The 14770-nt window shown below is 37.8% G+C and overlaps 1 protein-coding gene across 1 annotated transcript in view; it reads left to right on the forward strand.

Annotated features, from left to right (window-relative positions):
* Positions 1-14770, forward strand: part of LOC146613177 (dynein axonemal heavy chain 8-like) — a 34001-nt gene that overhangs the window by 15113 nt on the left and 4118 nt on the right. Inside the window, exons 34-80 of the mRNA XM_085377747.1 lie at positions 141-294; positions 388-551; positions 871-973; positions 1303-1407; positions 1690-1851; positions 2278-2502; positions 2630-2802; positions 2890-3068; positions 3404-3591; positions 3674-3760; positions 3844-3951; positions 4029-4163; positions 4392-4553; positions 4635-4881; positions 4973-5214; positions 5321-5461; positions 5549-5780; positions 5872-6014; positions 6105-6239; positions 6338-6460; positions 6737-6950; positions 7029-7138; positions 7223-7386; positions 7463-7655; positions 7758-7880; positions 7965-8095; positions 8385-8538; positions 8694-8858; positions 9024-9250; positions 9383-9501; positions 9601-9704; positions 9828-10004; positions 10096-10263; positions 10947-11162; positions 11408-11545; positions 11638-11765; positions 11914-12085; positions 12182-12337; positions 12424-12579; positions 12662-12844; positions 13019-13124; positions 13216-13468; positions 13642-13832; positions 13922-14043; positions 14125-14240; positions 14339-14541; positions 14643-14716. Of these exons, the coding sequence (XP_085233873.1) occupies positions 141-294; positions 388-551; positions 871-973; positions 1303-1407; positions 1690-1851; positions 2278-2502; positions 2630-2802; positions 2890-3068; positions 3404-3591; positions 3674-3760; positions 3844-3951; positions 4029-4163; positions 4392-4553; positions 4635-4881; positions 4973-5214; positions 5321-5461; positions 5549-5780; positions 5872-6014; positions 6105-6239; positions 6338-6460; positions 6737-6950; positions 7029-7138; positions 7223-7386; positions 7463-7655; positions 7758-7880; positions 7965-8095; positions 8385-8538; positions 8694-8858; positions 9024-9250; positions 9383-9501; positions 9601-9704; positions 9828-10004; positions 10096-10263; positions 10947-11162; positions 11408-11545; positions 11638-11765; positions 11914-12085; positions 12182-12337; positions 12424-12579; positions 12662-12844; positions 13019-13124; positions 13216-13468; positions 13642-13832; positions 13922-14043; positions 14125-14240; positions 14339-14541; positions 14643-14716 (7471 nt within the window). The remainder of the gene's footprint in view (positions 1-140; positions 295-387; positions 552-870; positions 974-1302; positions 1408-1689; positions 1852-2277; positions 2503-2629; positions 2803-2889; positions 3069-3403; positions 3592-3673; positions 3761-3843; positions 3952-4028; positions 4164-4391; positions 4554-4634; positions 4882-4972; positions 5215-5320; positions 5462-5548; positions 5781-5871; positions 6015-6104; positions 6240-6337; positions 6461-6736; positions 6951-7028; positions 7139-7222; positions 7387-7462; positions 7656-7757; positions 7881-7964; positions 8096-8384; positions 8539-8693; positions 8859-9023; positions 9251-9382; positions 9502-9600; positions 9705-9827; positions 10005-10095; positions 10264-10946; positions 11163-11407; positions 11546-11637; positions 11766-11913; positions 12086-12181; positions 12338-12423; positions 12580-12661; positions 12845-13018; positions 13125-13215; positions 13469-13641; positions 13833-13921; positions 14044-14124; positions 14241-14338; positions 14542-14642; positions 14717-14770) is intronic.

Consider the following 14770-nt stretch of genomic DNA (forward strand, 5'->3'; position numbering starts at 1 on the left):
TAACAAATCATTCAGCCCAGAAACATTAGTAGTGACAAAGATTAGTTTGGGTGTAATCATTCAAGATGTGAAATATCCACACATATTCCCATTTCTGCAATGTCTTAAAGAACTTAACAAGCTTTGTCTGCTTTGTACAGGTACAGTACCTTCCACAAAGCAGAGATCCAAGATTGGGTCTTCAAGCTTTCAACATCATCTGAGGTCATTGAACAGTGGGTTATAGTGCAAAACTTGTGGGTCTATTTGGAGGCTGTGTTTGTTGGGGGCGATATTGCCAAAGATCTGCCACAGGTACAGTTCATTAATTCTGCCCTGTGGCCTGAAAATAACAATTTTGAAAGCATCCTTAAGTAAATGCTAACATAAAAATGTTTCCATTTGCAGGAAGCAAATCAATTTCAGAATATTGACAAGTCTTGGACTGAAATCATGCGGCGAGCACAAAAGGTCCCAAATGCTGTGGAGTGCTGTGTAGGTGATCCCTCTCTGCGAGAAAAGCTTCCAGATCTTCAGAAACAACTAGAGCTCTGTCAGAAATCTCTTGCAGGGTAATTTTTTTGGCACCATCCTTGTTTTAGTTTGCGTCTTTCTGTTGGTTGCAACAGTGGAGGGTAAAAAGAAAAGCAGAAAAGTAGTTCAGTCTTTAAAAAAATTTACATGACATTATTTAACTATTTAGTTAATTCGCTTTTTACTCAAGCACTTTTTATGCAGTATAATTACTCCTTTTCTACCCCTTTTTGTCCTTTTGTCACCCACAGATGCTTTGCAACAAAAAGAAAAGCATTGAATAAATGGGCCCCATAATTATAACAATACTTCTGTGTTCAATGTGTACACTGCAGATGATATGATCTTGTTTCACAGGTATCTTGAGAAAAAGAGACTCTTGTTTCCACGGTTCTTCTTTGTGTCTGATCCTGCCCTTTTGGAAATCCTTGGACAAGCCAGTGATTCTCACACAATTCAGGTCAGAACATTCACTGCCACTGTAAGAAACTTAAATTTAAATAAAAAGTATAAAACAATGTAATTATACTGCTACTGCAAAAGGCCTAATTTGTTTGTCTGCGTAGATATGTTAAAAACTCATCTTAGCAAATAAGAAATACAATTTAAATTTGGAGTTTTCATGGGCAAAGAATGAGACGATCAGGATAGAAATATTAAGAAAATGGTTTGTGTATTGAAATCTGATTTCTTGGGTTTTGTTTATTTTTTTCTCTCTCTTTTTTTTCTTTTGGGTTTTTGATTTTGGGTAAAATAGCAAAAATAATTGTAGATGCATTTGTTTTTCAGGCACATCTTCTTGGAGTGTTTGACAACGTAAAAGAAGCTGAGTTTCACACAACAGAATATGACAAGATCATAGCTGTTATTTCACAAGAAGGGGAAAAACTGCCGGTATTTAATGCTATTTGCATTTTCAGTTTAGAGCTATAATACAACTATATGTTGAATTGCATTTGTTACGTTTAGTGCAAATAACTTTTGCAAGCGGTCAACAGAGTCAAATTCAAATTAAAGTTAAATTTATATCAGATTGCTATTTTCTACAGACAAGTGTAGGGTACAATAAATAGATATTCAAAAAGAATAAGGTTCAATTGAGGCTGTCAGCAAATATTTTTCCAATTTTTATCACAGGTGTGGTACAACATAGCAAATGTGTTTCTGTGTTTTCAGCTAGAGAGTCCTGTAATGGCTCAGGGAGAAGTTGAGATCTGGCTTAGGAAGCTTTTGGTGCAACAACAGGCTTCACTGCACTCTGTTATCAGAGCTGCAGATCTAGAGATAGACGATGAGGAGTTTGATCTTCTTGCTTTTCTCAACAGATTTCAAGCACAGGTAGGAAGACTGAATTGTGGCTGTTAGTAAAATCTTTTTCATGAGTTTTTAAAATATTTTGTTCATTTAAGTGTAACAGAGATTTTTTTTTCTTCCATCTGTAATACCAACCGCCATTTAGTAGTGTTTAAAGGGATTCAAGATTTTAAAGATTTGAGACGTTACTCTCTCGTTACTAAGATTAAACTATCCAGCAACATGACTGTTTGTTTTCATGTCACATTTCCTTCTTGCCTTTATCAGTGGCAGAGGCAGCTTAACAGATCTCATGGTTCTTTTTCATTCTTTTTCCAACGTTTGTAAAATAACAAGTATGGATATCTTTGACAGTAGTACCTTTCATGTAGCATCATATTTCTACCACTTTACCTGTATGTACTATACATGACGCATCTTTTCGTGTATTGTTTGATTCGTACTTTTTAGGTGGGCTTGCTGGGAATCCAAATGATTTGGACAAGAGATGCAGAGAAGGCCCTGCACCATACAGAAGATGACAAGCACATCATGTCTCTTACCCAAAAGAAATTACTGAGTCTGCTCACTACACTCATCAAGCAAACAACCTATGACCTCAGCAAATTTGACAGAGTCAAATATGAGACACTTGTCACAATTCATGTGCACCAGACTGATATATTTAATGACCTAGTGAGTTTTTTGTTATTTTTTTATTTTTGGATAAATGCTACTTGTCCATATCTACTATCACAGATAACTTTTTATTATTAAACTGTTATGGTCAACCATTCCTCTTCATGTCCTGCTTTTTCCTCAGGTGAAAAAGCGTATAAAATCTGTAGGCGACTTCGAATGGCTGAAGCAGAGCAGGTTTTACTTCAGGGGCTACCTGGATAAGGTCATTGTGTCTATTACTAATGTTGACTTCATTTATCAGAATGAGTTTCTAGGCTGTACTGATCGTCTGGTCATCACTCCACTGACAGACAGGCAAGTAAATAATGAGATTTTGTTAATTACTTTTTATATAGATTTAAGTACTAAGGTACATTCATTAACCCCTTCTTGTTTACCTAGGTGCTACATCACACTAGCCCAAGCTCTAGGTATGAGTATGGGAGGAGCCCCTGCAGGACCGGCTGGAACTGGGAAAACTGAAACTACCAAAGACATGGGTCGCTGTCTTGGCAAGTATGTTGTAGTGTTCAACTGCTCTGACCAGATGGACTTCAGAGGACTTGGAAGGATTTATAAAGGTATCCTAAGTAATTAATCAAATTATCAGATATCTTAGAAAATGTATTGTGTAGCATTTTCAGTGGGAGAAACATTTCATCTCTCACCCAAGTGACTTCTTCAGTCTTGACATCCAGGTGAGCCGAATCAACTTTCTGGGATTTCCTTACCTGGATTAATGAGCAAAACACTCAGATTTCATTTTATCTTATGCTGCTCATAGAAAGATTTTGGTTCTAGGTTCAAATCTACGAGGGTCTTCAGTTGTGTTTGCATGTTCTGTTACTCAGATTTCCCAGCTGCTTTTCACATTCCAAAAATATGCACATTTGGTAAATTGTTCATTCTTTTTCAGGCCTCGCGCAGTCAGGGTCCTGGGGTTGTTTTGATGAGTTCAACAGAATCGACCTGCCAGTGCTCTCTGTTGCTGCTCAGCAGATCTACATAGTTCTGACGGCACGCAAGAACCAGAAGAGCACATTTATTTTTACTGATGGAGACACTGTGGATCTGAATCCAGAGTTTGGCCTGTTTATCACTATGGTAAGATACAGGATTTATATGTTTACTAGGCAGCAGATGTTTAGTATGAATATAATAAAACATGTTGTCACTCAATACATAGAATCCCGGATATGCCGGTCGTCAGGAACTTCCTGAAAATTTAAAAGTGCAATTCAGGACGGTTTCTATGATGGTGCCAGACAGACAGGTGGGTAAAGATTAGTTTTTCTAGGGAGAAATATTGTCTGTTTTGTTTAAGTTCTAATTCGTTTTCACTATTGCCTTTGACAGATCATCATGAGAGTTAAGCTAGCCAGTTGTGGATTCAATGAAAACATCATCTTAGCCCAGAAGTTTTTTGTTCTTTATAAACTGTGTGAAGAACAACTTACAAAACAGGTAATAATCCTGTGGCCAGTTTAGTTCCTATAATAAGCAATTATTAACCCTCTAAAGCTAAGCTCTTGCTTTGTTAGGTCCACTATGACTTTGGCCTGAGGAACATCCTGTCCGTGTTACGAACACTTGGGGCTGCTAAAAGAGCACGGCCTGATGACACAGAGTCCAGCATTGTCATGAGAGTGCTGCGTGACATGAATCTGTCTAAACTGGTATGACACAAACCTAGTGCTAAAGGACAGCAGTCAAATATTTGACAGTAATGTGTGTGTGTGTATGTATATATATATATATATATATATATATGTATATATGTATATATATATATATATATATATATATATATATATATATATATATATATATATATATATATATATATATATATATATATATATATATATATATATATACATATATGTAATGTGCATGTGTTTCAGGTGGATGAGGATGAGTCACTTTTCCTCAGTCTCATCAATGACCTGTTCCCTGGTATCCAGCTGGATAGTAGCACATATGCTGAACTTCAGGCAGCTGTTGCCCATCAAGTGCAGTCAGCCGGTATAATCAACCATCCTCCCTGGAATCTCAAGCTTGTTCAGGTACCATCTGCATGTTCATCTGCTGTTGTTATTTGGATTTTGTTTGGAAATAACTCTTTCTTACTGATACATCACTATCAGCTTTATGAGACTTCACGAGTGCGCCATGGGCTGATGACTTTAGGACCAAGTGGAGCTGGGAAGACCACAGTCATCAACATTCTCATGCGAGCTATGACTGAATGTGGATACCTGCATAGGGAGATGCGCATGAACCCCAAAGCAATCACTGCTGCGCAGATGTTTGGCCGTCTTGATGCAGCCACCAATGATTGGACAGATGGGATATTTTCCACACTATGGAGGAGGACACTCAAAGCTAAGAAAGGTTTATGATACAATATTTAATGAATATTCGCACACACACACAGATATATATATATATAATTTTTCATTTCTTTAAAATGTGAACACTTCAGGGGAGTTCATATGGATTGTGCTTGATGGTCCTGTCGACGCCATATGGATTGAGAATCTTAATTCTGTGTTGGATGATAACAAAACACTGACCTTGGCTAATGGTGACCGCATCACAATGTCACCATGTTGCAAGTTGGTGTTTGAGGTGCACAACATGGATAATGCCTCCCCTGCTACAGTGTCCCGGGTGGGTATGGTCTTCATGAGCTCATCAGCTCTCAGTTGGAAACCCATACTCAGGGTAGGCTTGTTTTTTGAAATTTTCCATTCAAAAACTGTTTGGAGAAAAGAATCAGTGCTGCTGTTACAATACTGTATTCAGATGGAATGTGGCCTTTATGTTTTAGGGATGGGCTAACAAGCGCAATGCAAAGGAGGCAGAAAGTATTTTAAGTTTATATGACAAGATATTTGAGGATGCTTACTTGTATATGAAGCAGAACCTTAAACCCAAAATGGAGCTTTTGGAGTGTAACTATGTAATGCAGGTATGTATTCTGACAAATGAGAAGAAATTGATGATGCTTCTAAATTAATTAGAAATATTGAATTGTCTCATTATGTTCCACCTTCAGTCTGTGAATCTGCTGGAAGGCCTCCTCCCAACCAAGGAGACAGGAGGCTTTGCTGGTAGCAAACACCTTGAGCGTCTCTTTGCCTTCTGTCTGATGTGGAGCCTTGGAGCCATTTTGGAGTTAGATGATAGAGACAAACTAGAGACTTACATCAGAGGTCATGAAAGCAATATTGATGTTCCTCCAACACGGCCAGGGGAAACTATGTTTGAGTACATGATTGGCACAAATGGTAAAAACATTTTATACAATACATAAACCCCCTATGCTGTCTTTTGCATTTTGAAATGTAATTACTATAAGAGCTTCATCTTTTATTTCAGGTGATTGGTGTCATTGGAACAACCATGTGGGTGATTATATCTATCCAACTGACCATTTGCCTGACTACACTTCTATTCTTGTTCCCAATGTGGATAACACAAGAACTTCTTTCTTGCTGGATACCATTGCTAAACAACACAAGGTCTCCTTTAAAATATGAATATTAAATAAAAGAGCATATGTTTATCCTTGGTATGTACTTCTGTTACAGTTAAATTTTGTGTATAAATAGGCTGTGCTGCTCATTGGAGAACAAGGAACTGCTAAAACTGTGATGATAAAAAGCTACACAAAAAAATATGATCCTGAGACAGACCTATCAAAGACGCTGAACTTCTCATCTGCAACAGAACCCCTAATGTTTCAGGTAAAATGTAACCTATAAAATGTTCTTTATATTTATCTTTATCAAATTCTATATGGCTTTTTGTTAGTAAAAGCTTTTTTATATACATACATATACAGCGAACAGTGGAAAGTTACATTGAGAAAAGAATTGGCAGCACCTATGGACCCCCAGGAGGACGCAGGATGACAGTCTTTATTGATGATATAAACATGCCAGTTGTCAATGAATGGGGAGATCAGGTATTTATATATATATGTATATAATATATTTATTTTACAAAATACACAAAACAGCAAATATACTGTTTACTATTTCATGTTGCTTCCAGTCTTAGTAAAGTTTGATTTAGACTTCTCTGGGAAATCTACATCATAACTTAGGACATAACCAAAAACACGTAAATGCATAAATGCATTTTTAGAAGGTGCATGTCAGGTTATGTGGAAGGTTACGGTGTAGATTTTCCACTGAACAGTAATTCAGGCATAACTCCTTTATATAACTTTCCAAACCAGATCACCAATGAGATAGTTCGACAGATGATGGAAATGAGTGGCATGTACAGTCTGGACAAACCAGGAGACTTCTCCACTATTGAAGATGTGCAGATACTTGCTGCCATGATTCACCCTGGTGGTGGGAGAAATGACATCCCTCAAAGACTCAAGAGGCAGTTTACTGTCTTTAACTGTACTCTGCCATCAAATACTTCAATTGATAAGATCTTTGGTAAGTACCTCAAAATTTGTTTCCCCTCATTACTAGTTGTATCAACAAATAGATTATTTTGATGCAATTTTTTTGCAGGTATAATTAGTGGTGGTTACTTCCATGAATGCAGAAAATTCAAGCAGAGCATTTCAGATATGGTTAAGCATCTTGTATCTGCTGGGAGGATTTTATGGCAGTGGACAAAGGTAACTACTTAAAAGATGATGTGAACAGATTATAAAAGTGGATGTATTAATAAAGACATCTTATTCGATGATTTCACATTGAAGGTAAAAATGCTTCCCACACCATCCAAGTTCCACTACATTTTCAATTTGAGAGATTTGTCTCGGATCTGGCAAGGGATGTTAAACATCAAGGCAGAGGAGTGTCATGATATACCTACCCTCTTGGCTCTTTTCAAGAGTGAATGTGCAAGGGTGATTGCTGACAGGTAAAGTTCTCACATCCATCAAATCACTTTATAAGCAGAACAAAGATGCTAAAATTGGAACATCATTTTGCTGTAGGTTTATTTGCTCAGAGGACAGAGAGTGGTTTGAGAAGGGTGTATCCCGGGTGATCCAAGAGCATGTTGAGCCTAGCCTTGTCCCAAAACTTCATCCTGAGCCATACTTTGTGGACTTTCTCCGCGATGCACCTGAGCCAACTGGAGAAGAAGGGGAGGATGCGTGTTTTGATGCCCCTAAAATTTATGAACTGGTAAAAGATTTGTATTTATAGCCACAGTACAATATTGATACAGTTGAACATTGATATAGAAAGCTGTCATACTAATCAGAAAGAAAACGCTCACTTTTTCAGGTGCCAAATTTCAAGTTCTTATCAGAGAAACTAATGATGTATCAGACTCAACACAATGAGATCATAAGAGGCTCGACTCTGGATCTGGTTTTCTTCACAGATGCAATGACTCATCTCGTCAAGGTCAGACTACAAGCCCAACGAATACATTTCCTTTATATCTGGCTACAATTAATGCTGATTTATTGAAGATTTCCAATGCTTTAGATCTCACGAATAATTCGAACTGACCAAGGAAATGCCCTGCTTGTGGGTGTCGGAGGATCAGGTAAACAGAGCCTTACGCGGCTAGCCTCATTCATAGCTGGATACCACGTCTTCCAGATCACATTGACCAGGTAAGAACAGAAAAACTAAAACTTCAGTTCAGCTCAATTTAATATTATCAATATGGTGCCAATTCACAACAGTTACCTCAAGCTGCTTATATTATAAGGTAAGGACCTTATACCAGTGGCTCTTAAACTGGGTCCCCTGGAGCCCCAGGGATCCACAAGCCATAGATTGAGGGTCAAAAGCATGATGAAAACACATGGTTGCACCTGGCATGTTATGGCATGTAAACACATGTGCATCATCTGGGGTTTAGCTAATTAGCAGAATTTATAGTGTTTGTCTTCTTCTTAGAACATACAACATGACCAATTTCCTGGATGACCTGAAAGTGCTGTATAGGACAGCTGGGGCTGAAGGCAAAGGCATCACCTTTATCTTTACTGATAATGATATCAAGAATGAGGCCTTCCTTGAGTACCTCAACAATGTTCTTTCATCTGGAGAGGTGGGGATCTTTAAAAAAATTCAGATATATTTAAATCCACAAAAATCCACTTTGATCCAAGCTGAAAGTCAAAATTTAGACCATGTAATTAAAAACTGCCACGTTTGTGGCCATATTTGGTCCAGATGACTTCATAGTGAATTGACTGTTTGCAGGTTTCCAATCTTTTTGCTAAAGATGAGATCCAAGAGATCACCCAGAAGCTAATACCTGTGATGAAAAAGGAGTTTCCTCGTATTCCACCAACTTTTGACAACCTTTACGAGTATTTTATTTCACGGTCAAGAAAGAATCTCCATGTTGTTCTTTGCTTCTCACCGGTACGTCAAAGATTTGTATGCTTGTTTCACAAAAGCAGTGACTCAGATGTTGGGACTTTGTATTGTTTGTTCACCTGTATTGTTTATAATATTACATTAAAGACACACAAAGACATATTTGTATGAGTCTGTGGTGAAGCACATTTTGTCTCACAACCTTGACAGGTGGGACCGAAGTTTCGCTCCCGGTCTCTGAAGTTTCCAGGGTTGATTTCTGGCTGCACGATGGACTGGTTCACCCCTTGGCCAAATGAGGCTTTGGTGGCTGTATCCAATTATTTCTTGTCTGAGTTTAATATGGTTTGTTCTGCTGAAGTCAAAGCGTCTGTGGTGACGGCTATGGGAACATACCATGACAAAGTATCTGTCACATGTGAAAGCTACTTTGAGAGGTAGAAAACACAGAAGATATTTTTATATACATTTAAATGATTTTATATTCATGTATGTAATTTAAATTTTTCTTTTATTTGTATATAATTTATATTTTACATCAATGCAGCATTGTATCTATTATCTTTTAGATTCCGAAGACGAACTCACGTTACCCCTAAATCCTACCTCTCTTTTGTAAATGGTTACAAAACGTTGTACACTGAAAAGTATAACAGCATCAACATACTATCAGAACGCATGAATGTTGGTAAGAAAGTTCAATAGGAAATCTGTAGATGGCATGTATGGATTACTTTGCAAAGATTATTCAGGTAAAAGGGGTTTTCAAATTGTTATTGTTTTCCAGGGTTGGAGAAACTAAAAGAGGCTAGTGAGTCTGTGGCTCAGCTATCCGAAGAACTGAAAGTAAAGGAAAAAGAGCTTGCTGTAGCATCTCTCAAAGCTGACAAGGTAAATAATACATAGTGGTTCCTGTGACCCCCCCTCCCAAAATGCACAACTTATAGACATAATGTTATGTGTATTATGTATATATTTTACACATTTTATAACTCTTGTTTTACGTTTACATAGGTGTTGGCAGAGGTAACAGTCAGTGCTGAAGCTGCTACAATTGTAAAGAATGAGGTCCAAGTTGTGAAGGATAAAGCCCAGACAATTGTGGAGGGGATTGGAAAGGAGAAGATTGTTGCTGAAGCTAAACTAGAGGCTGCTAAACCAGCTTTAGAAGAGGCTAAAGCCGCACTGAATGTGAGACCTCTGTGATTACTTTTTACATACACAAGTACTTCTCTCATATATACTGTATGTACACAGTACATATATTTTAAATGTTTTACAGACCATAAAGCCAACTGATATTGCCACTGTGAGAAAATTAGCCAAGCCGCCACATCTGATTATGCGGATCATGGACTCCTGCCTTCTCTTGTTTCAAAAGAAGTTAGACTCTGTCTCCATTGATCCTGAACGACAGTGTCTTAAGCCATCGTGGGCAGAAGCACTGAAGGTAACAAAAACGTTTCTTATAAAAACTCACTAAATGGAGTTATTTTCCAGCAAAATATTTAAGGCCTAATATTTAAATATTAGGAGAAACATTTTGCAACCAATTAGCTTAATTAGCTTACTTGGTAACAAATCAATTAGATGATTTGACAGCAGTGTTCCTCAATATAGATAGACTGAATAGCTCATCATCTACAGTACATAATATTATTGCACGATTATGAAGATCTTGAGAAATCTGTGTGCAGAGGGCAAGTCTAAAAATCAATATGATACAGTTTGTTTAAAAACAGGCATGATTATGTCATGGAAAACACCACAAGGGATTAGGTACTGTCAGTTAAAAACAGTTCACCATGCCTGCAAGTCTGCACATGATGCAGTAACATTGCTGTCGTCCCTGGGCTAAATCCTGTTTAAAAGTGGAAAACTATTCTATAATCAGTTGAATTAAAATTTGGAAATCTTTGGAAAACATGGACACTGCATCCTCATCCTCATACCTCTATCACAACAGCATGGCTTTGTGCTGAATCTTTCATTTTTTAAATGGTATGTTTCTCACTTTAAACATCTGATGTTTTCTGTAGTCTCCTGAGAATAAAATATAGGTTTATGAGAGTTGCACATCACTGAATGCTATTTTATTTGATACCTTTGCCATATGTTTGTGTCCTCTTTTAGCTTATGAGTGCTGCTGGTTTCATGACGTCCCTCCAACATTTCCAGAAAGACAAAATTAATGAGGAATCAGTAGAACTGCTACTTCCTTACTTTGATATGGAAGATTACACAATGGAAAATGCAAAGAAGGTGTGTGGTAATGTAGCTGGTCTGCTAGCATGGACCCGGGCTATGTCCACATTCTTTGGGATCAACAAAGAAGTGCTGCCACTTAAGGTGATGTTAATGCTCAATGTGACAGAGAGACATAATTTGTTTACAAAGTAGATCTGACATGGGACTGTTGTACTTGTATTGTTAAGCTTTCTTCTTTCAGCCTCTTTGAGTCTGTAATTTAGAGGTCAATATTTTTTAATCCTAGCTTCTAGCTCATAGCCTTTTTATATTAGTTAGTATGTGTAATGAAACTTCTGTGCCTCATATGTTTTTTGTGAATCTCAGTGTCTTTTATCTTTCTCCAGGCTAACCTGGCTGTTCAAGAAAACCGACTAAGAATTGCAAATAATGAACTAATGAATGCAGAGGCTCAGCTTGCTGAGAAGCAAGCAGAGTTTGACAAAGTCAAGGCCAAATGTGATGCTGCTATGAAAGAAAAACAGGTGCAGTACACCCTGATAAATGTTATTAATATTGCATAAACCTTTATGTAGAATTTGAAATTGTAGATCATTCAAGGTTTTGTCTTTTTTAGGACCTGCTGGATGATGCTGAGAAATGCAAGAATAAAATGCAGGCTGCATCTGCACTTATTGATGGACTTAGTGGAGAGAAAGTTCGCTGGACAGAGCAGAGCAAAGAATTTAAATCACAGATAAACAGGTAGGTTACAAAGAAAATCACATTTTATATTGAAATATTGTATTAGGAAGGGATTGTTTTTCATGTCTGCATGTTTGCTTGCAGTTTTGCAGTGTATTGATTGGGGTAGAATAATAATGAGGCAAGTTGCTTCTGTTCTTCTTGGCAGACTGGTGGGTGACGTGCTGCAGCTCACTGGTTTCTTGTCTTATTGCGGGCCGTTCAACCAGAGTTTCCGTGACATCCTGCTGAAGGACATCTGGGAGGCAGAGCTCAAGAGTAATAAAATCCCTTTTACAGAAAATCTCAACATCATTTCTGCCCTAGTGGACCCTCCCACTGTAAGAACAAAATAAATCTAATTCTGCATATCTACTAGCATCTCAAAGGATATTTGTGACTTATTAAAGACTTTTATCATCCTATTTTTGTTTAAGATAAGTGAGTGGAACCTTCAGGGACTCCCTGGAGATGACCTGTCTGTGCAGAATGGTATCATTGTCTCAAAAGCAACAAGATATCCCCTCCTCATTGATCCTCAGACTCAGGGAAAGGCTTGGATAAAGAAAAAAGAAATGGCCAATTCACTCCAAGTACTTTGTCGATTACAACAAACTTTTAACAAACTTGGTTGTTTTAGTTATGCATCTTATGGAGGCAAGCTGTCTTGTCTTTTCAGGTCACATCACTGAAGCACAAGTTCTTTCGTAATCATTTGGAAGACTCTCTTTCTTTGGGAAATCCACTGCTCATTGAAGATATAGCTGAGGATCTGGATCCTGTGCTGGACAATGTCCTTGAGAAAAACTTCGTCAAATCTGGGACAAGTTTCAAGGTAAACATCAAACCATTAACATTCAACAATCTTTACGTCTACTTCTTTAAACCATGCTGTCTCATAAATCGGATTTGTTTAGGTCAAAGTGGGAGACAAAGAAGTAAATGTAATGGATGGTTTCCAACTCTATATAACCACCAAGCTGCCCAATCCAGCATATTCCCCAGAAGTCAGTGCCAAGACTTCCATCATTGATTTCACTGTTAACATGAAGGGTCTAGAGAACCAGCTGCTTGGCCGTGTTATCCTCAGAGAGAAACAGGTCAGTGGAAAACAGTCTCCCCTCACATTGGTTAGTGGTAGAAAATGTACTAATGAATTGTGAAAATCAGTGCATTTTTTTAATGTGTTTGATGAAAAGTTATTTCAGTATCCCGCATGTAATATTGATGGGGCATTTGGTTACACAGAAATTTTACAATTATTTATTTAATAGGAATTAGAAGCCGAAAGACTAAAGCTAATTAAAGATGTGACTGCTAATAAGAGAAAAATGCAAGCGCTGGAAGACAACCTGCTGTACAAACTCAGCAGTACTAAGGGTAACCCTGTTTCTTCTGTATGTTAACATCTAAGACATACTTGTATTTTATTTACTGCTCTATTAAAAAAGCTGTTTCTGTGTGATTAAAGGTTCTTTAGTTGATGACGAGTCCATGATCGGCATTCTGACTACAACTAAGCAAACCGCAGCAGAAGTTAGTGCAAAGCTCAGCGTTGCAGCAGAAGCAGAGGTGAAGATCTATATAGCTCAAGCAGAATATCGTCCTGTTGCCTCTCGAGGCAGCATCCTTTACTTCCTCATCACAGAGATGAGCATGGTTAATGTCATGTACCAGACGTCCCTGAGTCAGTTCCTGAAAATCTTTGACCTGTCACTGGAAAGGTATGTTTTCACCAGTACCAGTTTATATACTGAAAAATGTGTGTCTCTTATGAAGTATGAAGCATAAGGCTTTGATAAAATTCACATTAGAGTAAGTATGGCTTACTCTAACAGTAAGGTAAGAGTAAGCAAGTAAGAGTCTACTTACTCTTACTGTGAATTTGTTTTTGCAGGTCTGAAAAGTCCCCAAAAACTCAGAAGCGAATTGAAAACATCATTGAATATCTGACTTTTGAGGTGTTCAGATACACCGTCAGAGGCTTGTATGAAAACCACAAGTTCATCTTTACCCTTTTGCTGGCCCTCAAGATTGACATACAGAATAACAGAATAGAGCACAACAAATTTCAGGTTCTTATTAAAGGTGAGGTCATCGGCACTTCCAGGAAATGTAATTTTGCACCTTTCTGTTATTGCTATAAAACATGATGAGCTCATTAAATGTCTAAATAGGTGGAGCGGCTCTGGACCTGAAGACCTGCCCCTCAAAACCATTCAGTTGGATCTTGGATATGGTATGGCTAAACTTGGTGGAGCTCAGCAAATTGCCACAATTCACAAACATTGTAAAGCAGGTGAGGCTACTTTCCACAGATCATAAATTTGAGGTTTCTGCTGTTGTGTACTTACAGAGTTAATATTGATATATTTTATAGGTGTCTCAAAGTGGAAAACATTGGAAAGCTTGGGTCAGTCTTGATGCACCAGAAGAAGGTGTCATTCCAGATGGATACAACTCTCTTGATGTTTTCCATAAACTCTTGTTGATAAGGTTGGATTGTCCTGCTGGTCTTTTTATGTGGTTGTGTTTTTAAACACACATACATACACAAGACAATAACCATATAAGTTTGGGTTTTTTTCCCACAGGTCCTGGTGTCCTGACCGTACCTTGTCTCAGGCTGTAAAATATGTGGGAGATTCTTTGGGCATAAGGTTTGCTGAGCCTGTCATCTTGAACCTTCACAGCACATGGGAGGAAAGTGACCCTCGCACCCCTTTAATTTGCTTCCTTTCTATGGGCTCAGATCCCACAGAGCAAATTGAAGCACTAGCTAAGAAACTTCAACTTAGTGAGTTTGACTAAACCATAAAACACTACACTACACTACAACCTTTAATTTGCAGTTTTAACTTAGAAGATGATTTGTCATTGCATTGTTTCATCCTACAGAATGTAGTGCAATTTCCATGGGACAAGGACAAGAGGTGCATGCAAGGAAGCTTGTTAAGACATCAATGATAGAGGTGTGAATACAATTCAATGAAGAGCATGATCCTTTCATTTTAGCACATGAGTTT

This window comes from Diplotaxodon limnothrissa, linkage group LG18 (assembly GCF_057381915.1).
Source record: "Diplotaxodon limnothrissa isolate DT_005_m linkage group LG18, D_limnothrissa_male_GT1.1, whole genome shotgun sequence".
In the NCBI taxonomy this organism is placed as follows: Eukaryota; Metazoa; Chordata; class Actinopteri; order Cichliformes; family Cichlidae; genus Diplotaxodon; species Diplotaxodon limnothrissa.